Here is a 22,617-nt window from a genome sequence, read left to right as displayed (position 1 = left end):
ATTTGCTCTTTGTTTTGTAATTATTTGAGTGGAAGCTGAGGTCATTGATATGAGACCGTTGTCTTTTCTAAAATAGAGGTTTTTTTGGTGCTGTAAATTTTCTTCTAAATATTGTTTTAGCTGTAATCCATAAATTGAGATATGTTGCATTTTTATTTTCACTGAGTTCAAAATACTTTTTAATTTATTTTGTAAAATCTTCTTTGACCATCTGTTATTTCTATGGCCATCTGTTATTTCTTAGTTTTCCAGCGTATCTTTATGTTAATGATTTCTGATTTAATTCCATTTTGGTCAGAGAACATACTTTCAATGACTTGTAGTCTTTATTTAAATATATTAAGATTCGTTTTGTGGCCCAGAATGTCGTCTTTATTGGTAAATGTTTCTTGTACACTTAAAAAATGTATATTTTGCCGTTTTTTAGTTGTTACAAGCATGATGATAAATCTGGTCCATGTACTGACATCTTGACTAAAAGTGGACATTTATTTTTTTTAAATTTAGATATGCTCACATACTATAAAATTGACCCATCTTAAGTGTTCAATTCGGTGGTTTTTAGTGTATTTGTAAGGTTGTGGAGCCATCACCACTATTTAATTCCTCTAATTTTATCATCTGAAAAAGAGTACCAATTATCAGTCACCATTTCCCCTCTATTTAGCAGTTAGCAATCACTAATACTTTCTGTCTCTACCAATGTGCGTATTCTGACATTTCATATAAATGGAATCATACAATATTGGCTGTTAATGTAAGGGTTCTTTCACTTAGTGTAATGTTTTCAAGGTTAATCCATGTTGTAGTATGTGTCAGTATTTCATTCCTTTTTATGATTGAATAAATATTTCATTGTACAGATATACCACATTTAATCTGTTCATCAGTTGTTGGATATTTGGGTTGTTTCCATTTTTTGGCAATTATGAATAATGCTGCTGTGAACATTTGTGTACAGATTTTTGTGTGTTGTAAGTTTTCAATTATCTTGGCTGTATACCTAGTTGCACAATTGCTAGGTCATATGGTAAACTGATATCTCACTTTTTGAGGAGGTATCAAAAATGTTTTCCAAAAAGCTGTACCATTTTACATTTCTGACAGCAACATATAGGGTTCCAGTTTCTTGACATCCTTGCCAACTCTTATTTTATGTTTGTTTAAAAAATTATTATAATCATCCTAGTGGATGTGAAGTGGTAATTTGTTGTGATTTTGGTTTTTATTTCCCTGATGACTAATGATGTTGAGCATCTTTCTATGTGCATATGAAGGTATGAGTCATTTACATATCTTCTTTGGAGAAATGTCTATTTAAATCCTTTACCTATTTTTAATTGGATTGTTTGTCTTTTTGTTGTTGAGTTGTGTTTGTATATTCTGGGACTCTTATCAGATATATGATTTGCAAATATTTCCCTTCATTCTATGGGTTGTCTTTTCACCTTCATAGTGTCCTTTAATGTACAAAAGTTTTTAATTTTGGTGAAGTCTAATTTCTTTTTGCTGTTTGCTTGGGCTGTTGGTGCCGTATTTAAGAAACTTGCTTAATCACTGATCGTGAAGATTTATACCTGTTTTCTTCTAAGAGTTGTATAGTTTTAGCTCTTCTGTTTAGATCTTTGATCTATTTTCAGTTAATTTTTATATGGTATAAAGTAGGGGTCCAAGGTTTTTTTTGTTGTTGTTTTTTTTTCTTGATGGCAATTATCTAGTTGTCTCAGCTCCATTTGGTGAAAAGACTTTTCTTTCATTGAATGGTCTTAGATCTCTTGTCAAAAAATCACTTAACCATAAATAGAAGAGTTTATTTCTGAACTCTTAATTCCGTTACATTGATCTGTATGTCTTTGTTTTTGCCAGTACCACACAGTCTTGATTACTGTAGTTTTGTAATAAGTTTTTCTAGTTTTATTTTAGGTGATTTGGTTTTATGCCTGTGAACACTAAATAAATTCAAATAAGTAAATTTACACAGTGAAACTTAATGGCTCAGACATTTCATTGTAAAATATCAGAACATTGTGTTTGCTGAATGACAGTCAATATTTAACACTTTATTTTTAAATTTTTAGAACAGTTTTAGGTTCATAGCAAAATTGAGAGGAAGGTATGGGAATTTCTCATATATCCCCTGCCCACATACTTGCATAGCATTTTCCATTATCAACATCTTCCACCTGAGTGGTACATTTGCTATATTTCATGAGCCTACATTAATACATCATAATCCACCCAAAGTCCATAGTTTACAATAGGGCTCACTCTTGGTTTCAGACATCTTATGAGTTTGGACAAATGTATAGTGATATATATCCACCATTATAGTATCACGTGGAGTTGTTTCACTGCCTTAAAAATCTTCTGTGCTTTGCCTATTTATCACCCACCTTCCGAACTCCTGATGACCACTGATCTTTTTATAGTCTCCATAGTTAAGCCTTTTCCAGAATGTCATATAATTGGAATCACATAGTATGTAGCCTTTTCAGATTGGTTTTCTTTCACTTAGTAATATACATTTAAGTTTCCTCTATCTTTTCATAGCTTCTAGCTCATTTCTTTTTAGAGCTGAATAATAAATACTTCATTCTGTAGATGTACCACAGTTTGTCCATTCACCTGCTGAAGGACATCTTAGGTGCTTCCAAAAATTGGCAGTTATGAGTAAAGTTGCCATAAACGTTTGTGGGCAGGTGTTTGTGTGGACATACGTTTACGTTCGTGTGCAGGTGTATGTGTGGACATACGTTTTCAGCTCCTTTGGATAAATACCAAGGAACATGCTGTATTGTGTATGTTTAGTTTTTATAAGAAATCACCATTTGTCCTTCAAAGTGACTGTACAATTTTGCATTCCCACCAGCAATGAATATAAGTTCCTGATGCTCCACATCCTTGCCAGTATTTGATGATGTCAGTGTTCTCTATTTTGGCCATTCTAATAGATATGTAGTGCATTTCCCTGATAACATAGGATGTGGATTATCTTTTCATATGCTTGTTTGCAATCTGTGTATCTTTGCTGAGGTGCCTGTTATGGCCTTTGGCTCATTTCTTAATCAGATTGTTTCTTATTGTAGTGTTTTAAGAGTTCTTTATGTATTTTAGATAACACCACTTTATCAGATGTGTCTTTTGAAAGTATTTTCCCTGTCTTCTCATTTTCTTGACATTGTCTTTTGCAGGGTAGAAGTTTTTAATTTTAATGAAGTCAGGCTTATCAATGATTTCTTTTATGGATCTTGCCTTGGTGTTGTACTTAATAAATTATCACCATACCCAAGGTCATCTGAGTTTTTTTCCTATGTTATCTTCTCAGAGGTTTATAGTTTTGTGTTTATATTTAGGTCTGTGATCTATTTTGAATTAATTTTTGTGAAGGGTGTAAGTTATGTGTCTAGATTTTATTTTTATTTTTATTTTTTGCATGTGAATATCCAGTTGTAGCAGCACCATTTGTTGAAAAGACTATCTGCATTGTATTGACTTTACTCCTTTGTCAAAGGTCCGATGATCGTGTTTGTGTGGATCTGTTTCTGGGCTCTGAATTCTGTTTAGTTATCTGTTTGTCTGCTCTTTTGCCAATACCACGCTGTCTTATTTGGTGTAGCCTTACAGTAAAATTTTTATTATTATTTATTTATTTTTTTTTTTTTTGAGATGGAGTCTCGGCCTCTTGCCCAGGCTGGAGTGCAATGGCGCGATCTCGGCTCACGGCAGCCTCTGCCTCCTGGGTTCAAGTGATTCTCCTTCCTCAGCCTCCAGAGTAGCTGGGATTACAGGCACACGCCACCATGCCCAGCTAATTTTTTTGTATCTTTAGTAGAGACGGGGTGGTCTCGAACCACCAGCCAGGCTGGTCTCGAACTCCTGACCTCGTGATCTGCCTGCCTTGGCCTCCCAAAGTTCTGGGATTACAGGCACCTTATAGTAAGTCTTGAAGTTGGGTAGTGTTAGCTATCTTGGGATTTTCCACTTATCTTTCTGTTACTGATTTTAGTTTAATTCCATTGTGGTCTAAGAGTAGACACTGTATGATTTTTATTCTTTTAAATTTGTTAAAGTGTATTTTAAGGCCTCAAATATGGTCTGTCTTGGTAAATGTTCCATGTGAGCTTGAGAAGAACAACTTTGTTCTTCTCCCTTAATATGTGTTGGCTAGCCCGAGTCTTCGGCATCTCTTACAAACTTTAGAATCAGTTTGTCAATACCCACAAAATAATTTGCTGAGATTTTGATAGGAGTTGCATTGAATCTGTAGAACAAGTTGGGAAGAATTGACATCTTGAAAATACTGAATCTTTCTATTTATTAATATGGAATAGCTCTTCATTTATTTAATTCTTTGATTTCTTTTACCAGAGTTTTATAATTTTCCTCATAGAAATCTTATACATATTTTATTCAATTTATACCTAAGTGTTTCATGTTTTGGAGTGCTAATGTAATGGTATTGTGTTTTAAAATTCAAATTCCACTTGTTCATTTCTGGTATTTAGGAAAATAATTGACTTTTTAATATTAACCTTGTATTCTATTACTTTGCTACAATCACTTATTAGTTTTGGGAGGGTTTTATTTTGTTTTGTTTTGTTTTTTTTGAAACAGATTCTCACTCTGTCATCCAGGCTGGAGTGCAGTGGCGCGATCTCGGCTCAATGCAAGCTCCGCCTCCCGGGTTCACGCCATTCTGCTGCCTCAGCCTGCCGAGTAGCTGGGACTACAGGTGCCCACCACCACACCCAGCTAATTTTTTGTATTTTTAGTAGAGATGGGGTTTCACCGTGTTAGCCAGGATGGTCTTGATCTCCTGACCTTGTGATCCGCCCTCCTTTGCCTCCCAAAATGCTGGGATTACAGGCGTGAGCCACTGTGTCCGGCCTCCAGGAGGATTTTTAAAATTTTATTTTCCATATAGATGATCTTGTTATCTGCAAAGACCATTTTATTTCTTTTCCAGTCTTCATACTTTTCCTTCCTTTTCTTGTCTTATTGCATTAGCTAGGACTTAAAGTATGGTGTTGAAATGAACTGGTGGTGAGAGAGGACGTCCTTGCCTTGTTTTTGATATTAGCAGGGAATCTTCTACAGGTTGAGTGTCTTTAATTTGAAAATCTGAAAATTGAAATGCTCCAAAATTTGAAACTTTTTGAGTGCCACATGATGCTCAAAGCATTTTGGATTTCAGAAATGCTGTAAAATTTCCTCTGAGAACTACTTTGTTGCACCTCACAGATTTTAATTAGCCTTGTTTTGATTTCATTGAATTCAAAATCTTTTAAAATTTCTCTTGAGATTTCTTCTTTGACCTATGTGTTATTTTGAACTTGTGTGTATTTTGGGATTTTCCAGTTATCTTTCTGTTACTGATTTTAGTTTAATTCCATTGTGGTCTAAGAGTAGACACTGTTTGATTTTTATTCTTTTAAATTTGGTAAAGTGTATTTTAAGGCCTCAAGTGTGGTCTGTCTTGGTAAATGTTTCATGTGAGCTTTAGAGGACTGTATATTCTGCTGTTGTTGAATGAAATAGTCTATAAATGTCCATTATATTCAGATAATTGATGGTTTTGAGTTTAACTGTGTCCTTACTGATTTTCTGCCTGCTAGGTGTGTCTGTTTCTGATAGAGGGAATTGAAGTCTCCAGGTATCATACTAGATTCATCTGTTTCTCTTTCTAGTTCTATCAGTTTTTGTCTCACATATTTTGATGCTCTGTTGTTAAGCACATACATATTAGGGATTGGGAAACTATGTTGTCTTGGGGAAACTGACCTCTTTATCGTTATGAAATACCCTTCTTTTTCCCTGATAATTTTTCTTGCTTTGAACTCTGGTCTGTCTGAAATTAATGTAACTACTCCTGTTTTCTTTTGATTTGTATTAGTATGATGTATGTTTCTCAATCCATTTACTTTTAATCCATATGGATCTTTATATTTAAAATGGATTTCTTGTAAACAACATATATTTGGATCTTGTTTTTTGATCCACTCCGACAGTCTCTGTCTTAATTTTTAGGCTGGGCACGGTGGCTCACCCCTGTAATCCCAGCACTTTGGGATGTCGAGGTGGGCAATCACCTGAGGTCAGGAGTTCAAGACCAGCCTGGCCAACATGGCAAAACTCTGTCTCTACTAAAAATACAAAAATTAGCCACGCATGGTGGCACATGCCTGTAATCCCAGCTACTTGGGAGGCTGAGGCAGGAGAATTGCTTGAATCCGGGAGGCGGAGGGTTGCAGTAAGCTGAGATAGCGCCACTGCACTCCAGCCTGGCTATGAAGCGAGACTCCATCTCAAAAAAAAAAAAAAAAAAAAAAAAGTTGCCAGGCATGGTGGCTCACATCTGTAATCCTAGCACTTTGGGAGGCTGAGGTGGGTGGATCACCTGAGGTCTGGAGTTCGAGACCAGCCTGGGCAACATGGCGAAACCCTGGCTCTACTAAAAATACAAAAATTAGCCAAGCATAGTGGCAGGCAGGTGCCTGTAATCCCAGCTACTCGGGAGGCTGAGGCAGGAGAAGTGCTTGAACTCAGGAGGCGGAGGTTGTAGTGAGCTGAGATCGTGCTGGTTCACTCCAGCCTGGGCAAAAGAGTGAAACTCTGTCTCAAAAAAAAAAAAATAATAATAATTTTTAATTCAGATTATTGACATTCAAAGGGATTACTGGTATAGTTGGATTAATATTTCCTATATTTGTTACTGTTTTCTGCTTTTTGTCTTTGTTCCTTGTTCCTGTTTTTGTTTTCCGTTCTTCTGCCTTTTGTGTTTTTTTTTGTTTCTGTTTTTTTTTTTTCCCTTTTGAGATGGAGTCTCACTCTGCCACCCAGGCTGGAGTAGAGTGGTTCAATCTCAGCTCACTGCTGCCTCCGCCTCCCAGGTTCAAGTGATTTTCCTGCCCCAGCCTCCTGAGTAGCTGGGATTACAGGTGCCTGCCACCACACCCAGCTAATTTTTGTGTTTTAGTAGAGATGGGGTTTCACCATGTTGGCCAGGCTGGTCTCTAATTCCTGATCTCAAGTGATCCACCCACCTTGGCCTCCCAGAGTGCTGGGATTACAGGTGTGAGCCACCATGCCTGGCCCTTTTGTGGTTTTAATTGAGCATTTCATATAGTTTTTTTCCGCTCCTTCCTTAGTATTTATTAGTTACACTTATTTTGTAAACTTTTTAAGTAGTTGCCCTAAAGTTTTCACTATACATGTACAACAAATCTAAGTCCACTTTATTTCAAATAACATTATAATGATTCACAGGAAGTGTGAGTACAAAATAATTTTAAATCTTCCATCTTATACCTTGTACTATTTCTGTTATTCATTTCACTTATTTATAAGCACTCATAAGCATATTTTTGTATATGTGCTAGATATAAGCATAGATGATCAAATACATTGTTGCTGTTATTTTGAACAATAAAATAATTTGTTAGCTCAATTAAGAATAAGTAAAATGAAAGTTTGTGTTCACTTAGTCCTCCTTCAGTGCTCCTTCTTTCTTTATGTAGATATATGTCTCTGACTTACGTTTATTTTCCTTTTCTTTAAAGAACTCCTTTCGTAATTTCTTGCAAAGTAGGTCTGCTGGCAACAAATTCCCTCAGTGTTCGTTTATCTGAGAAAAGCTTTATTTCTCCTTTAGTTTTGAAGGATAATTTTGCAGGGTACAGTATTCTAGGTTGGTTTTGTTTTGTCTTGTTTCTGTTACTGCTTTAACTATTTCACTCTTCTTGCTTACATGATTTCTGAGGAGATGTTGGGTGTAATTCTTACTTTTGCTCCTCTATAGATAATGTTTTTTCCTCCAGCTTCTTTCAGGATTTTTTCTTATCTTTGATTTTCTTTAGTTTGAAAAATGCTTGCCTAGGTGTAGTTCTTTTTGTATTATTCTGATTGTTGTTCTCTGAGCTTACTGGATCTATGGTTTGGTTTCTGACATTCATTTAGAGGAAATTATCAGTCATTATTATTTCAGATATTCTGTTCTTTTCTCCTTCTCCTCTGGTATTCACATTATACATGAGTTATGCCTTTTGTAGTTGTCCCACATTCCTTGGACATTATGTTTTGTTTTGCTTTTTTTCAGTCTTTGTTCTTTTCGCTTTTCAGTTTTGTAGGTTTTTATTGATATATCCTCAAGGTCAGAGATTGTTTCCTCAACTGTGTCTAGTCTACTAATACGCCCATTAGAGGCATTGTTCCTTTCTGTTGCATTGTTTTTGATTGCTAACATTTCCTTTTTATTCTTAGGATTTCCATCTCTCTGCTGACATTGTCCATCTCTTCTTACATGCTGTCTACTTTATGCATTGGAACTCTTAGCATGCTAATCATAGTTGTTTCAAATTCCTGGTCTTACAGTTCCAACAGTCCTGCTATGTTTGGTTCTGATGCTGGCTTTATCCCTTCAAATTGTATTTTTGCCTTTTAGTATGGCTTGTAATTTTTCTTAATAACTGGACATGAAGTACTTATTAAAAGTAATGGTATAAATAGGTCCTTAGGAATTTACTGGTAAAGTGTAGGAGGAGAGGAAGTGTTCTACAGGCCTATGATTAGGTGTCTGTCACTTAAAGAGCCTATACGTCTGGACCATGGGCTTCACAAGGGATTATCAGCACCTACTGTTCCCAGCTGAGGTGGAACAGGTTAGTAGATTAGGCTGGAGTTATGTATTTTGCTTCCCTAATGTGGAAGGCTGGAATTGGGTATTTCTGTTTGCCTAGGTCAGTTAGGCTCTAATAAAACCTCAGTGGGTAGTCTGTGGTGAAATAGCTTTTCTTGAGGGCAGATCTTGTTAAGAACTTTAGAGTACTCTGGGATACCCAAAATGGTTTATTTTTCCCTCCCTCTGCGGGATGTACAAGGCGATTTTAATCTGAAATTTATTGTGAAAATCTGGTTGAGCTCTGAAGTTAAAATCAAATCACAAAAACACCCTCTGCACCGTACCCCCTGCCCCATGACTGGGTTCCCTGGAGTTTTTTTCTTTTTTGAGACAGAGTCTTGCTCTGTCGCCTAGGCTGGGGTGCAGTGGCACAATCTTGGCTCACTGAAACCTCCACCTCTTGGGTTCAAGCAGTTGTCCTGTCTCAGCCTGCCGAGTAGCTGGGATTACAGGTGCATGCCACCATGCCCAGCTAATTTTTGTATTTTTAGTAGAGACAGGGTTTTGCCATATTGGTCAGGCTGGTCTCAAACCTCTGATATCAGGTGATCCACCCGCCTTGGCCTCCCAAAGTGCTGGGATTATAGACGTGAGCCACCGTGCCCGGCCTTCCCTGGAGTTTTTAACATTCAGACTTAACGCTTTCTGAACCTCCAACAATTCATCAATTATAGTTCAGGTTTTCCTACCCTAGCCCTGTTTCTCACAGAGGTTTCTGCTCATGAGTCTGTGCTCCAGTAAGCCAAGACTCCTTGTGTTTACCTATTCATCTCTCCAATCCAGGGGGTAGCATTTTGTCCTGTGTCCTTACCTCTCTGAAGGATCCAAGATCAGTTATTGATTTTACAGTCTGTTAACTTTTTATTTGTTGTTAGGATGGAGTGGCAACTGCTAAGCTTCTTACGTGTGGAACTGGAAACTGGAAGCTTGTTTTTTTAATACATCAACTGTTAAATCAAGCTTGTCTAACACACGGCCTGTGGGCTGCATGAGGCCCAGGACAGCTTTGAATGTGTCCCACATAAATTCATAAACTTTCTTAAAACATTATGAGATTTTTTTGCAATTTATTTTTAGTTCATCAGCTATTGTTAGTGTTAGTGTATTTTATGTGTGGCCCAAGACAATTATTCTTCTTCTGCTGTGGCCAAGGGAAGCCATAAGATTGGACACCCCTATGTTAAATACTTTTTAACATATAACCTCATTAGTGGTAAAAATTTTGTACCACCAGGTGAGTGAAAGATGGCATATTTTCTTTTATGTCCAATTTGCTTATATTTCTTTTTTGCTTTCTTTTTAGGTTAATACAATCTGTTGGAATGACACTGGAGAATATATTTTATCTGGCTCAGATGACACCAAATTAGTAATTAGTAATCCTTACAGCAGAAAGGTAAAGTAGTTTAAAAAATCTGTAATTTAATGAGAGAAAAAAAATCAAGAAGGCAGAAATGAAGAAATTGTAAACAATCATAGAATGGGCATTTATAATAGAATATCCTCCCTATTTTGCTGAGGTTTATTGTATAATTTAGAGGTTCTTAGGTACATGTGGGTCTCTTAGATTACTTAGGGAAATAGAAGATTTTATTCAGCCTTGGGCTCTAGAAAATTTAAATATACTTTATTTAAATGGTTAAAAATTGGTACAAGTGACATTATTTCAATAACATTTTTTGGGGGAAAATGTGCCATAAATAAAGAATGAGTTAATGAGAAAATTACTTTTATGTATAACCTTAATATATTAACATTCTAAAAAGTTATTTATTTTAATGTTAAGAATAGTGTGAGTAAAGCTGCCAACTTTGGTCATTGTTTCATTTTCTTAAAAATTTGAAATTTAGTCTTTTAGAAAATTTACATTTAAAACTTTTAAAGACAAAAACAGCCAAATGACTGTGGTGTGAATAGTTATTGAGGTACTGAGAAAATTAAAATGGTTTCAATGAAGAAAAAAATTACCATAAGCTAATAAACCCCGTCACTAGAAAGCAAGAGATATCTAAGAATTAAATAATTTTCTAACTCTCAAGTAACTTTAATTACTGTTTCAAATAGCATTCCATTTTATCCACAGAATGTTTCCTTTACAAGGACGGTTTCAGAGAAATTTAGATACTGAATGATAAAGCTATGAACAGCTGACTGATTGTAATAAAAAGAAAGTGTGTGATGTTCTTTACACTTGACATAACAGTTAAATGAGAAACCTTCTGTTTTAGAAATATGACTAAATAGTTATTTTAAAATTTGTAAGATCTTAAACATTCAACGCATCATTTAAAGTTCCAGTTAAGAATAGGAATATGTATATTTCCTAGCTGCCTCCCAACTCACATGATACATTTTTCTCTTCTGATTGTCTTAAATTTCCTATATCTTTTTTTTTTTTTTTTTTGTGGCAAGGTCTCACTCTGTCACCCAGGCTGGAAGGCTGGAGTGCAGTGGTGCGATCTTAGCTTACTGCAACCTCTGCCTCCTGGGTTCAAGCGATTCTCCTGCCTCAGCCTCCCAAGGATCTGGGATTACAGGCGTGTGCCACCATGCTCGGCTAATTTTTATGTTTTTGGTAGAGACAGGGTTTCACCATGTTGGCCAGGCTGGTCTTGAACTCCTGACCTCAAGTGATCTGCCCACCTCATCCTTCCAAAGTGTTGGGATTACAGACATGAGCCACCACACGCAGCCCAAATTTCTTATATCTTTAACATATCTTTATGTTAAAAATAGATATTTTTAACATCTATTCTTTTAATAGTAATTCCAAAAATGTACTCTAGCTTTTAATTTTTTACGGTGTATTGGTGATTGTATCAGTCAGGTTCTAGTCAAAGAAACCACACAGTAATTTCAATAGGGAAAGTGTAATAAAAAGAATTACTACCTATATCAGGAGATTGGAGTAGTAAAGGCTTGGCTGCTAAAAAGTAAAGAGGTCTCTATAAAATATAGAAATAACAGATACTATGAACCGCCACTAACCCTGGACTGAGATAAACCACCCAAAAGAAGAGGAACCCCCCCCCCCGCCGCTGAGTGCTGAGATTTAGACCTTATTGAAGAGGGTGTCATGGCTCGCTGGATGGCAGAGAAGTCTCTGTGATGTCATGCTAGTGTAACTTGTTGGGAATTCCCCTCTGGAACTTGCTGGAACACCTCTCTCTAGAGCACTGAGAAATACTTTTTAAGGAGAGGTTTCTCATCAGAGGTAGTATGCTACAAAATGTCTAGGGACGTGGGGAAATGAGGCAGGAGAAGCTGTTGGGTGTTGCACTGTTCATTTAGTAGGTGGGCCCTGGTGAAACTGCAGGACTCTGGTGCTATGGTGTTGGGGAAACTGCCCATACTGGAAGACCCTGGCACTGGAAAACCTGTGCATGGTTGCAGGAGCTCGCATTAGAGATAGGAAGCAAACTCCGTTTTCCTGCATTATCCTTTCAGTGCTTTTTACTGACAAAGCTTAACATCATGCCAACTGGCAAAGGAAAAATGCTTGAAGGACTCAGTTCCATTGCATAATCTATAAAAGTGAAGGGTAAATTTGGAACTGAGAGGAAATAATTTGATAAGTGGCACAGTAGTCTTACCTTTATCTGCTTCTTGGTATTATTGCAATGTGAAATTTACTTCATTAATATTTAGGTCTTTGAATGAAGAAGAGTTCCATGAAAATTTTAAAATTATATTATGATTACTATAATGGCATATATAGATTTATATGTTGTTTTTTTTTTACCATTCTGACCAAGTTATTTAAACTTTCCTTAGCCTTTTTCTTCATATATTAAAAGAGTCATTATGTCTAAAGTCCTTTCTAATATTAATATTTTATATTTGTTTCTAAAAATGTTTTAAAACATTTTTGTATATTAATTTAGGTTATATAGTGATATATGAATGGGCCTGGCTGGCTGTTTGAAGCTGGATCTTACAGGTTATGACTTACTGTTTTAGGCTCACAGAATCTAATCTTCAGCCAAGTAGTTCAAGCATTTCTAGTGAAATGCTTCATGATATACAATTCGATAAACTGGGATAACATGAGTTTTAATTAGTTTAGGATTATGTTCTGATTTTCATTGGCTTTTAGCTTCTGAGTTCATATATAGAGGAAGTATACAGCTATTTTTATATCAGTGAAAACATGGTATTGGCAGTCCAAAGTTTAATTTAAAATTTTCAGTTTTACAGAATAAATTGTTTATTTCTTGTTTTTCCACACTTAAACAATAAGATATTTAAATAAGTGTGTATCATCTATCAGCCGAAAAAGAAGTTCATATTGAGGCTGTCTTTAATGGGTCGTAGTTTTATTTCATTAAGTTTTACTTAATTGTCCTGGCTTAGCAAAAAAAGCTTGATGTTTTCAAATCTTACTTCTCTTAGGTCAGTAATTACAAGAGTAACCCTTTTCTTTTTATTTTTTATTATTCTTTTTTGAGACAGAGTCTTGCTCTGTTGCCTAGGCTGGAGTGCAGTGGCACGATCTCGGCCCACTGCAAACTCTGCCTCCCAGATTCAAGAGTTTCTCCTGCCTCAGCCTTCCGAATAGCTGAGACTGCAAGTGTGTGCCACCACGCCTGGCTAGTTTTTGTATTTTTTGTAGAGTTGGGGTTTCACTGTGTTGGCCAGGCTGGTCTCGAACTCCTGAGCTCAAGTGATCCACCTGTCTCCGCCTCCCAAAGTGCTGGGATTGCAGGCGTGAACCATTGCGCCTAGCCCCCTTTTCTTATAATAGAGAAGATTTCCTGAAATAATGTATATGTAGAATGCTTTTTGACGATCACTATTCAGAATTTTAACTCTTACATTATACAAAATAATCACTTGGGTACCAAAGGAATGATTGTTAAAAGACCTGTTTCTGTTTTATTTGCTTATTTTTAAAGAAATGACGATCCCTTTGATGTATGATTTCCAATAGAATATGTATATTTGAAAAAGTGATACTCTTTCTCATTTCCAGCTTGAGAAATGATTAGTCAGATTTTCTTTTTGAAGATTATAATCATAGGCCAAGTGTGTGGCTCATGCTTATAATCCCAGCACTTTGGGAGGCCCGAGGTGGGAAGATCGCTTGAGGCCAGGAGTTAAAGACCAGCCTGGGAAATGTAGTGAGACTCTGTCTCTACAAAAAATTTAAAAATTAGCTGGATGTGGTGGCACATGCCTGTAGTCCCAGTTACTCGGGAGGGAGAGGCAGGAGGATCACTTGAGTCCAGGCGTTCCACCACTACACTCCAAGTCTGGATGACAGAGCAAGAACTGATATCTTAAAAAAAAAAAATTATTGTCATAAGCCTTTATAGGCCTTTTAAAAATTTTAAAACACTAATGATTCGTTATATAGGAAAAAAAACTTTTTGACCATGAGTCAAATACTACCTGTTTTTATAGTTTGATAATTTTTAGATCCTATGATTTTGTGGGAACATTAATTTATTGAAAATAAGAGTTTTGAAACACTTAGTTTTTTAAAAAAAATAGATTTAAGAGACTGGAGGTATTCCTTATTAATGCAATTATATTGTAATTATATATAGCATAGAGTCCCCATCATATACTGGGGAGTCCCATTAGGGTACCCCATTATGGCATAGGTGAAAGAGAAGGAAGCCCAGAGATGGTCTTGCAATATCTTTTGTAAAATAAATTCCAAATATATACTGTATACATGATTTTTCTTGATTTGGCCTCAGCCAGCTACTTGTAGTCCTGAGAGTTTAAAATGTTTTCATTACTGTGTGCTTTTGCTTATACTCTTCTTTCTTTCTGAGATCACCTGCTTTCTCAGGTGTCTCCCATCTACTTGGTAAATTTAAAATTCATTCTTCAAATCTCAGCTCTTTTTTGTGATATTTCTCTAACATTTCCTGGACACATGTAGCCACTCCTTCATCTGTGTTCTTGTCTTGTGGATAACTCTATTATTATATTGTATTATATTTGTTTGCATGTTGTGCTTAGATGGCAACTTCTTTGAGAGAATGACAATTTCTTTTTTTGCATCCTCAACACTTAACGTTATTTATTTACCTCTCATATAGTTGGAGCCCACTAAGTCTTAGTAAAACGAGTGTATAAATCTGTATGTTCGATACCTCAGACAAGGTTGTGGGTCAGGTTTGAAAGGGGGTTGTTTTTACCAAGGGATTAAAAAACCATCCTCTACTATCTGGATACTTTTGGACTGAGCTTCAAGTTTTGGGAGTGTTGTACGTGACATGATTAAGAAGGAAAGAGATGCCAACTTTGGCCAGCTATTTAGTCAAAATAACCTGGTAATCAGCAGAATGATAGATGTTACAACTAGACCACCTTAACGTTTAGTAATCATTGCAATTATCAATATGTTATTTTCATCTCAGATTAAGTTACTCTGGCAATTATACCTCTCTAGGGCATTATCCTTAGGGTGTTTTCAGAATAACTCATAATGCATTGATCCAAGGAAAGCAAAACTAAGAAGATAAATCCATCAATAAAAAGTTATTATTGTTATTATAATTTTTTTTTTGAGACAGAGTCTTGCTCTGTCGCCCAGGCTGGAGTGCAGTGGCATATTCTCAGCTCACTGCAACCTCCACCTCCCGGGTTCAAGTGATTCTTGTGCCTTAGCCTCCCAAGTAGCTGGGACTACAGGGATGCGCCACCATGCCCGGCTGATTTTTGTATTTTTAGTGGAGATGGGGTTTCGCCATGTTGGGCAGGCTGGTCTCGAACTCCTGACTTCAGGTGATCCGCCTGCCTTGGCCTCCCAAAGTGCTGAGATTACAAGGCGTGAGCCACCATGCCCAGCCCAGCTATCAAAAATTATAACTTCCCAAGTACACATAAATATTTTTTATCAGCCTTATTGCTGTTTATCTGCAGTATCATACATACCCATATTGGCTGTATAGATTTGGTTTTAACAATTAAAAAACAAATTCTAACCTTCATTGAAATTACCAACTATACATACATACACGAATAATAATTCTTTCAACAATTATTCATTAATAAATTAAAGAGTGGTACAAAATGAAGTTCAAATGATAGGCAGGAATCAAATAAGCTTATTAAGGAGTTTACATTTTAGTGTGATTTTCGTAGACAGTCACTGTAGGGTTTTAAACATGTACTGATATGATTTATATTTTTAAAAGATAGCTCTGGCTGCTTTTGGAGGGTGGAGTTTGAACTAGATGGGAAGTAGGAGATAGGAGGCCATTGAAATAATCCAGGTAAGAGGGAATGATGACTCAGGCACAGATAATGGCATTGAAATTGGTGAAAAGTAATTTGGGATGTATTTTGGCGTGGCTTTGCTGGTGGATTTGATACAGCGGATGAGGGAAAGAAAAACGAAAAAAGGTTCCTTAGTTTTTGACTTGATCAACTGTATGGGTGGATACTGATGCCATTGAGATGGAGAACACTGGAAGAGGGGAGTGTATTTTGAGAGGGGCATCTGAAATCTAGAGATTTGTTCAAAGGAACGGGCTCCCAATTTTTTACTCACTAAATCTTAATTAGTTTATTTAATAAAGGAATGCTTTTCAATTTATGAGTGACTGATGAAGCAGCGAGGCTCCTGCTTTTGTTACTGAAATTGTAAATAAACCTCTTAAGTGGAGGTAAATCATAAATTTTTAAGAGTAATGTCTGCCGAATGTTACTAATGCACAGCCAAAGCCAATGGCCTAACAAACGAAGTAACTAATGGCTGTATGTAGTGTGTAGTTAGCTACTTGGTAAACCACCCTAAATCTCTGACAGAGTTAAAGAACATGATATTTATCTTTTTTAAAGGCTTTACGTTAATTACTCTTTATGTTTCATGACATTGACATGTCAGGCCAGTTATTTTACAGAATGTTGCTCCATTTGGATTTGTCTGATTGTTTCTTCATGAGTAGATTCAGATTAAACATTTTTGGTGAGAATTCTCCTCAGGTGATATTGTGGTACATGATGTTATATAATTTATTCCCTTACTGGAGATGTTGTTTGATCCCTCTATTTTGGGTTACCCTTTGTAACTAACAAGCTGTCTGTGAAGTGGCATGTTGAGGCTGAATATTCTCTTTCCTAACAGTCTTTCCCCCAGTGGTTTTTATATTAATTGATGACTTCTGTTTGAATCGGTTGTTATAATGTGGTCACAAAACAGTGATTTTTAAATTGTCATTTCTTCTACATTTATTAATTTACATTCTTCAGTAAATAAGAGCATTTTCTCTGTCCCTAGCACCTTAAAAAATTTTTTAATTCAGTGTTTTATAATCAATCACTGATGTTATTCTTTTTGATACTCAAATTGTCCTAAATTTGTTCCCTGGACATTTCAAGCCAACTTAGTGTTTGTGTTTTGACATATTTCTCTTTTTTCTTAGCACTTTAAAAAAGCACAACAGATATTCCCAACTCACCTTCTCTCTATTGTATATCTGTTATGGGGATATACTGTAGTTTATTCAACCAGTCTCCTGTGTTTTGCTGTTATAAATAACTCAGTAAATAACCTTTGACATTTTTTTTTTGTCTCATTGGAGGCATATCTTTGGGGTAAATTTCTAGAAATAGATTTGCCTAGTCAAAGGGTAAGCACATATGTAGTTTTGTGAGATAATGCTAAATTCCCCTCCACTGGTATTATACTGTGCATTCCTACCAGCAGTGTTTAAGAGTCTGTTTCCACATAAGCTTGTTTGTAGAGTCTGTTGTCAAGCTCTTGAATTTTTGCCAGTCTGTTAAGTGAGAATTGATATCTCAGCATAATTTCAATTTGCATTTCCCTTATGAATGATCCAAGTTGAGTATTTTTTACTATTTTTAAGGGCCATTTGTATATCTGCATGTATACTGTCTGTTCTGGTACCTTGCCCATTAAAAAAAAAATCAGGTCTTGTCAGTTATTTTTCCTTTCAACTTTAAAACACTACTAGGAGAATTAGTCCTTTGTCTGCAATAAATTATACAAATATTAAAATATCAATTTTAAACTTTATTACTGTCACAGTAATTCTGGTCTTTTAAATATTATTAATTGGATGTAGGGACTTCTGCTGTGTCTTGCCTGTACTATTTCATCACTTTGATTTTATGAAAATAATTAAAATTCAGTTTATTGTTTTGTCATCCTGAAAGGGAATAACTTAATCATTTAGCATACAGTAAATTTCACAAGTCAGTCAAAGTAGTTCTTTGTTATTTATTGAGATTTTATGAGTGAGTCAGATAAACTAAATAAATGTAAATATGCATGTTTTATTTTCATGATACTGTTCTGTTGATGGTACTCCATCTTATTCACATCTCACAGGGAACAAAAGAAGATATATGGGATTCTGATTTTTTTAAATTATAATAGCTTGCAGTCTAGTGATAATCTTTCACTGAGATGAGAATGTTAATGAGAATATATTACTGGCTATGATTATATTAAAAATGAATATTTCTAGGAAATAATAAGTTACCATTAACTGCTTTCTCTGTGTGTTTTAGGTTTTGACAACAATTCGTTCAGGGCACCGAGCAAACATATTTAGTGCAAAGTTCTTACCTTGCACAAATGATAAACAAATTGTATCCTGCTCTGGAGATGGAGTAATATTTTATACCAACGTTGAGCAAGATGCAGAAACCAACAGACAATGCCAATTTACGTGCCATTATGGAACTACTTATGAGGTATGGTATTATTATGATTATATGGTATATATGTAAGTATGTATATTTTTGATTAAGTGTACATGCATGTGTAGATGCATGTGTGTACATGTACAGATGTGTGTGTATGCACATTTGATGCATATAAATTATCGACAATATCTAGGTGTCAGCAGAGCATTTGAGAAAATGTATCTTGATGGGCTTCTGGATAAAGTTAAGAAATAAGATGCAAGTAATAGTACTCTAAGATGGGTTTGTAATTGCTTGAGCAACCATGCTGTAAGCAAACAGACGTTTACCTTTAAAGATACCTCTGTTATTGTGCTGCATGACTGTACTAGGCTTTGCCCTTTTAAACAATCACTCGATTGTGTAAAGTCATAGCTAACATGCTTATCAAATTTTTGTATGATAGAAGGGACTCCATAGACAAAAGAATCAGATTCCTAAAGGATATTAATGAGCTTAAGACCTGAGCTGAATTAAATAAGGTGGGATAAATTTAAGACTCAATTTTAGTGCTTTGTTTGGTTCAGAAAAAATGCACAACTGAGTGCTTTTATTTATGATACAAGGTCACACTGTCACTCACACTGGAGTGCAGTGGCATGACCATGGCTCTCTGCAGCTTCAAACTCCCAGGCTCAAGCAATCTTCTCACCTCAGCCTCTTGAGTAGCTGGGACTACAGGCTTGTGCCACCATGCCCAACTAATTTAATTTTGTTGTTGTTGTTGTGGAGACAGGGTTTTGCTATGTTGCCAGGGCTGGTCTCCAACTCCTGAGCTCATACAATCCTCCCACCTTGGCCTCTCACAGTGCCAAGGTTATAGGTGTGAGCCACTGTACCAGCCTCCAGAGTGTTCTTCTGAAATACTTGCATGCCATTTTTTTGTATCAAATTATTGATAGGTTTCCCATTTTTTGTGTTAAACTGGTGTACTTTTTCCATCATTTGAATTCCAGTTCTTTTATGTCTTCATGTTTTTGTATGTACTTATATATGTAGCTGGATTTTGTTTTCTTATCCAGTCTCACAGTTTTGGGGTTTTATTGGAGATTTATGAATTTACGTTTATTGTGAGTTCTGACATATTTGGATTTGTTTCTATCCCTTATTCTATGTTTTCTACTTTTTATAAAAAGTTTCCAATCTCCAGTAACCCTCCTCTCCTTTTAAAAGTCCACCTTTTGAGGCCAGACGTGGTGGCGCACACCTGTAATCTGAGCACTTTGGGAGGCTGAGGTGGGTGGATCACTTGAGGCCAGGAATTTGAGACCAGCCTGGCCAATGTGGTGAAACCCTGTCTCTACTAAAAATACAGAAATCAGCTGGGTGTGGTGGCGCATGCCTGTAATACCAGCTACTTGGGAGGCTGAGGCTCGAGAATTGCTTGAAGAACCCGGGAGGCAGAGGTTGCAGTCAGCCAAGACTGCGCCACTGTACTCCAACCTGGGCGACAGAGTGAGACGCTGTCTCAAAAATAAAAAATAAAAATAAAGTCTACCTTTCAAATTACTTGAGTATTTTACTTTTTGTCCATTGTGTTTCTGTTTCTTGCTTGTAAGATAGACATTCATTTTTGTTATTCTGGAGGTTACCCCAGCTACTTTCACAAGAATATTGAACAAAGCCAAACATCAGTAAATATTTCTACTCTTCTCCTGAATAAAGGAACTTGGAACATACCTTGTTCAATTTTATGTGATATATTGTTCAGGATTTAGTTATATTCTGTTTTCTCTCATGAATTTAGATATTATTGGTTTACTGTTGGTGTTGTTTGTTTAGATTTACCTGCATATTTACTAATACCTTTGGTTTACCTTTCCTTCCCATCACACATTTTCCATGTGGTATCATTTTGTACTGAAGGTACATCCCTTAGCAGTTTTTTTTTTTTTTTTTTTTTCTTGAGACGGAGTTTTGCTCTTGTTGCCCAGGCTGAAGTGCAATGGCATGATCTTGGCTCACCACAACCCCTGCCTCCTGGGTTCAAGTAATTCTCCTTTCAGCCTCCTGAGTAGCTGGGATTATAGGCGCATACCGCCACTCCTGGCTAATTTTGTGTTTTTTTTAGGAGAGACGGGGTTTCTCCATGTTGGTCAGGCTGGTCTCGAACTCCCGACCTCAGGTGATCTGCCCGCCTCTGCCTCTCAAAGCTCTGGGATTACAGGCATGAACCACCGTGTCTGGCCCACAGTTTTTTTTTTTTTTTTTTACATGAGAGTTTGTTGATAGAAAACAATTTCAGTTTCCTTTTCTTTCCTTCATTCATTCTTTCCTTTCTTCCTTTTCTTTCCTTTGTGAAAAATGTCTTTTTTTTTTTTAAATGCCAGTTCTTCAAAGATAGTTTTGCTAGGTATGGACTTCATTTGATAGTTACTCTATTTCAGATGATATTCCATTATATTCTGACTTCCATTGTTGAAGTTACAAAGTCAGACATCAGTTTAATTGTGGTTCCTGTATAGGTAACCTCTTTCTTTTCCTTGACTATTAATTTTGTTTTTCTTTGCTGGGTTTTTTTCTTATTTTATGTCAGAACAGTGTGTCTCGATGTGCATTGTTTTGTATTTTTTTATAGTTGGGATTTGTTGATGTTCTTGATGTGAGCAATTGGCATCTTGAAAAATGTAGGAAATTTTCAGTAGGTCTTTGGTTTACTACTTCATTATTCTCTCCATTTTTTTGTAGTCTGGGGAAATTCTGATTAGCCATATCAGACCTGCTTATTAGACCTTATTCCATCCACTATTTAAAAATTTTAAAATTGAAGTATAGAACATATAGGAAAAGTACATAAATCCTAAGTATATGGCTTAGTGAATTATCACAAAGCAAATCTATTCATGTAACTACCACCTAGCACATTAAGTATCCCAAAAGCTCCCTTTATTCTGAGTTCTAACACTGGAGTTTTCTGTTTTTTCTAATACCCCTGTTTTTCTGTTTTTGAACATTATATAAATGGAAATATACTTTATGGCTTTTTGTGTCTTTGTTGTTGTTTTTGTATCTGGCTTTTTTTGCTGAGCAAAATCTTAACTCATTTGTGAAATTCATCCATGTTATATGTAACTATAATTTGCCCATTTTATTACTGTATAGTATTCCATTAGATGAATATACCACAATTGATTTATCTGTTCTGTGCTGTTGGAAGTTTGGAGAACATTCTTTTACGTGTCTTTTCAGTGCACAAATGCACACATTTGTTAGGGTGTATACTTAGCGGTAAAATTGCTGGGTCATACAATATATATTTGGTTATTTTAGAGATAATGCCAAATAGTTTTCCAAAGTGTAGTAACGACTTACATTCCCACCAACAGCATGTAAGAGGTCCTGTTGCTTCTGATTTTTGTCAGCAGTTGGTATTTTCAGCTCTACTTTGGTGGATGTATAGTATCATCTTAATTGGTTTCCATTTGCCTTTCTGTGCTGATACTACTGAGGTTGAGCATCTCTTCATATGTTTGTTGGTTATTTGGACGTATTCTTATGAAATGTGTAGTCAAATCTCTTGCCTATTTTTTTTCTGTTGGGTTGTCTGTCTTATTTTGTTATTATTAATTTATAGGAGTTTTTAAAAAAAATCTTCTGCATATGAGCCTATCTTTTCCTATTCTGTGGTTATATTTTCACTCTCCTAATGGTGGGGGAGGGTGCGGTTTGTGTGTTTTGAGAGATGGGGGTCTCACTTTTTCACCCAGGCTGGAGGGCAGTGGCATGATTATAGCTCCTGGGTTCAAGGGATTGTCTTGCCTCCCAAGTAGCTGGGACTACAGGCATGCACTACTGCATCTGGGTAATTTTTTTTATTGTTTGTAGAGATGGGGCTTTGCTATCTTACCCAGGCTTGTCTAGAACTCCTGGGCTCAAGCGATCCTCCTGCCTCTGCCTCCTAAAGTGCTGGGATTTCAGCCTAAAATGGTGTCTTTTGATGAAGAAAAATATTTAATGTTGTCTAATGTATTGGTCTGCTCCTTTATAATTAGTATCTTTTGCATCCTGGTTAAGAAGTCTTTTCCTATCCCAAAGTTATGAAGATATTCTTCTACTTTAATTTCATTGCTTTGTCTTTAGCATTTAGATCTGTAATCTATCTGGATTTGACTTTTGTTACAGTATGACTTGAGTCAACTTTTTTTTTTTTTACCCCATATGAAGTTTTTTGTGTTAACATAATTTATTTTTTAGAAAATTAAATCAAAATCCAAAACAGCACACAAACAAAAGACAGACCATTTTAACATGATAGACCCATTTACCCA

General features: G+C 36.0%; 1 protein-coding gene across 13 annotated transcripts in view; it reads left to right on the top strand.

Annotated features, from left to right (window-relative positions):
• The window catches only part of DCAF6 (DDB1 and CUL4 associated factor 6), a 138,017-nt gene that overhangs the window by 20,061 nt on the left and 95,339 nt on the right, over positions 1-22,617 (top strand). For all 13 annotated transcript variants that reach the window (NM_001135405.1, XM_024256686.3, XM_024256779.3 and 10 more), the window contains 2 exon segments: positions 9,981-10,073; positions 18,173-18,358. Coding sequence is in view for 6 of the 13 variants with exons in the window: in XM_024256606.3 (XP_024112374.2) it covers positions 9,981-10,073; positions 18,173-18,358 (279 nt within the window). In the remaining 7 variants the exon portion in view is untranslated.

The sequence above is a fragment of the Pongo abelii genome, chromosome 1 (assembly GCF_028885655.2).
Source record: "Pongo abelii isolate AG06213 chromosome 1, NHGRI_mPonAbe1-v2.0_pri, whole genome shotgun sequence".
Classification (NCBI taxonomy): Eukaryota; Metazoa; Chordata; class Mammalia; order Primates; family Hominidae; genus Pongo; species Pongo abelii.
Note: the sequence above shows the minus strand (reverse complement) of the source record. Positions and strands in the feature narration are given on the sequence as shown.